The 2,840-nt window shown below is 38.0% G+C and overlaps 1 protein-coding gene across 1 annotated transcript in view; it reads right to left on the minus strand.

The window, feature by feature from the left end:
* slc4a5 (solute carrier family 4 (sodium bicarbonate cotransporter), member 5) overlaps nucleotides 1–2,840 on the minus strand; it is a 52,477-nt gene that overhangs the window by 20,561 nt on the left and 29,076 nt on the right. The window contains exons 15-16 of the mRNA XM_015401456.1: nucleotides 1,504–1,562; nucleotides 525–716 (exon numbers count right to left, since the gene is read on the minus strand). Of these exons, the coding sequence (XP_015256942.1) occupies nucleotides 525–716; nucleotides 1,504–1,562 (251 nt within the window). The remainder of the gene's footprint in view (nucleotides 1–524; nucleotides 717–1,503; nucleotides 1,563–2,840) is intronic.

The following is a 2,840-nucleotide window of genomic DNA, read 5'->3' on the forward strand; positions in this document are numbered from 1 at the left end:
GGAGGGCTTTACCGTATTAACAGGAGAAGCGGCGCAAGTGACGTTTAGACACTGTTGTCGGACAACATGCAGTAATTTATAAATGTTTTAAGTCTGGTTGGGTCTGGATCCAGACCCTGGTCCGATAATTCGTGAAATCTGATTTAAATGAGAAAATCATGATATTGAAGAGGATTGTCTATGTTTTTAGATTCTTCCATAAATATCACTTCTGCTTGACTTTATCATAAGTCTGCACACCTATATATTTTTCCTTTGCAATGTCACTTCAGAAGCTGGTAAACACTGGCTGTTGCTTCAAATTGTGGATTTTTAGGCTCAGATTAAGGTAAAAGAACATGAAGATAATATTCAAACACATTGGAGGAAAACCACAAGCTCTATTCTACAAACCAAACAACTAAGATGCTTTTAGGATAGCTGCATTTCTCATGCTGTAGATTAGGTGGACTGAAGGGATTCCATCAGGATGGGGAAAAACAGGGGAATTTTCTACAAACTGCGTCACATGAAAGAGGCCTTACCTTTGTCGGGAAGTAGCGGCTGAACTTGAACTTTTTCAAAGAAACAGTCATAGAGTAGGTGCCGATGAAGAGGATGAAGGACATTAGGGCCAGGTCGGGAACATACTTACAGGATCCTCCCACCAATGCACCACCATACTTCACACACTCTTTCTTACTTAGCTGACTCCAATCCAGGTCTGTCAAGTTAAACTAGGAGTGGAAAAGGAGAGCAGGAGCAAAGGACAGGTAGGAGGAGGGATTAAGAGGAAACCAAAGGGAGGGCAGTGGATCGGGAAAGAAGGCAAACAGAAGACAGAAGAAAGAAAAAAAAAACAGGCGATAACAGAAGAAAACATAGTGCAGAACAAAAACCCAGGTGTACGGTTCCTCCTTTGGTTTTTCTTTTTCAGAATGACTTTTCAAAATGAAAATAACCTTCAATATAACTGTCAGTCAAATTTCAATCGATTTTAAGGCGGATCTCTCTATAATGGTTCAAAACGTATCCTAACTTCCACAACCAATATCATATAGAGGATTGTAGCTTTTTCCATGCACAGTATATTTTTTATTGAGGGGTTTTATTATGCCAAAAAGTAGACTCCATTGAGGGGTTTAAGTTTTTTATTTTAAGATATGTTTCAAAGTTTGATAAAAAGCTGTTGCTGCACTTCTTACAAGCTACCAACACATTTCCTTTGCTTAGCAAAAAGACTAATTGGGCCACTTTAAACATTTTCCAGCTGCAAAAGACCATTTTAACTGCATGAAAAACCAAAGACGTATGGAGAGAATTTTCTTCCATCATTGCTGCAAGTAAAAAACATCATTTTAACTTCCAAGTTGCTTCTCAAATTTCTGAGACTGTTTACTTTTCAAAGATCAAAATAACACAAAATATATGAGACAAAAAAATAGTCAATTTTTGTTTTCATAAATGAGAAAAGGTCAACAAAAAGGGTTAGAAATGTCATTTTTTGTGCAGTTGGTCACTTACCAGCAGAGTTATATTATCCTCTGACACAGGAGCTGAAACATTTAAACCCAGAGCAGACGCTGAAGGGGGCAAACAGAACATCTTTCAGCTTAGGTGATTTCATCTTATTTTTCATTTTTATTTTCTTAGATTTTATGAGTGCTTCTTCAGACTTTATGTGGTCTATCAAGGTGAAACTTACATTTCAGACAGCATCCAAGAATGAAGCAAAAAAAAAAAAAAGACAATATATAAAAGATGTATACGCCGTACAAAATTAAGGTTTAATTTCGACCAAATGAATATTTTCTGTACCCAAAACTCAGGGTGATGTAATTTAAAAAATGGTAAACAGTGAGAACTAGTTGTATACAACCACAGTCTAAAACACATAACTTCCTCCCCACTCAATCAAAGTAAAATAAAATCTAGTTTGCATTCATTTAATTGGTTGACCTGGCTTTAAAATTTAATTCAAACTTTATTACAGACTTGTAGTCCAATATCATGAAATATGCGACTATTTTAGGGTATTACTTATGTCCTTCAAAAAGGTTTTAAAAAATGTTTACTGGAATCTTGAGCCATTTCTCCAGACGGCACTAACTAGATCGGTCTCAGTTGTCACAAATACACATACTGTATGTGATTCATACATGCATAGGACAAGATCCACACACACTCAGCACGATTCATGCAAGCACAAAAAAAAATCTGCACACACAAAGAACAAGATTCACACACGAACAGCACAACTCATGCAAGCAGAGGGGAGGATGTGGAATCTGGGGTAAGTTATAACACGTGGAGTACTTTCTTGTGATTGGCTTATACAGTGGGGGAAATAAGTATTTCACCCCTTGCTGATTATGCAGGTTTGCCCTCTTACAAAGAATGCAACAATCTACAATTTTAATCATATGTACATTCTAACAGTGAAAGACAGAATCCCAAAGAAAATTCCAGAAATTCACATCATATGAATTTATAAAAATTGATAACCATCTGATGAGGAAAAACAAGTATATGACCCCCTGGACAAACAGCAAGTATTCTGGCTCCTACAAACCAGTTAGTCTTTCTTTAAGACACAGCCCCAATCCCAACCATTTATCTACATCAAATACGGCTGCCTCACCTCGTTACCTGTATAAAAGACACCTGGTGCAGAAATGGAAGAAGCACCACACCACCGCCAACCTCCCTCGGTCTGGGCCTCCACACAAGATCTCGCCTGGTGGGGTGTCCCTGATCATGCAAACGGTGAGGAATCATCCCAAAACCACAAGGGGGGAACTGATGAGTCAACTGAAGGCAGCTGGGACCACAGTTACAAAAGAAACGGTTGGTAACACACT

This window comes from Cyprinodon variegatus, unplaced genomic scaffold, assembly GCF_000732505.1.
Source record: "Cyprinodon variegatus isolate N-32 unplaced genomic scaffold, C_variegatus-1.0 Scaffold1222, whole genome shotgun sequence".
Taxonomy (NCBI): Eukaryota; Metazoa; Chordata; class Actinopteri; order Cyprinodontiformes; family Cyprinodontidae; genus Cyprinodon; species Cyprinodon variegatus.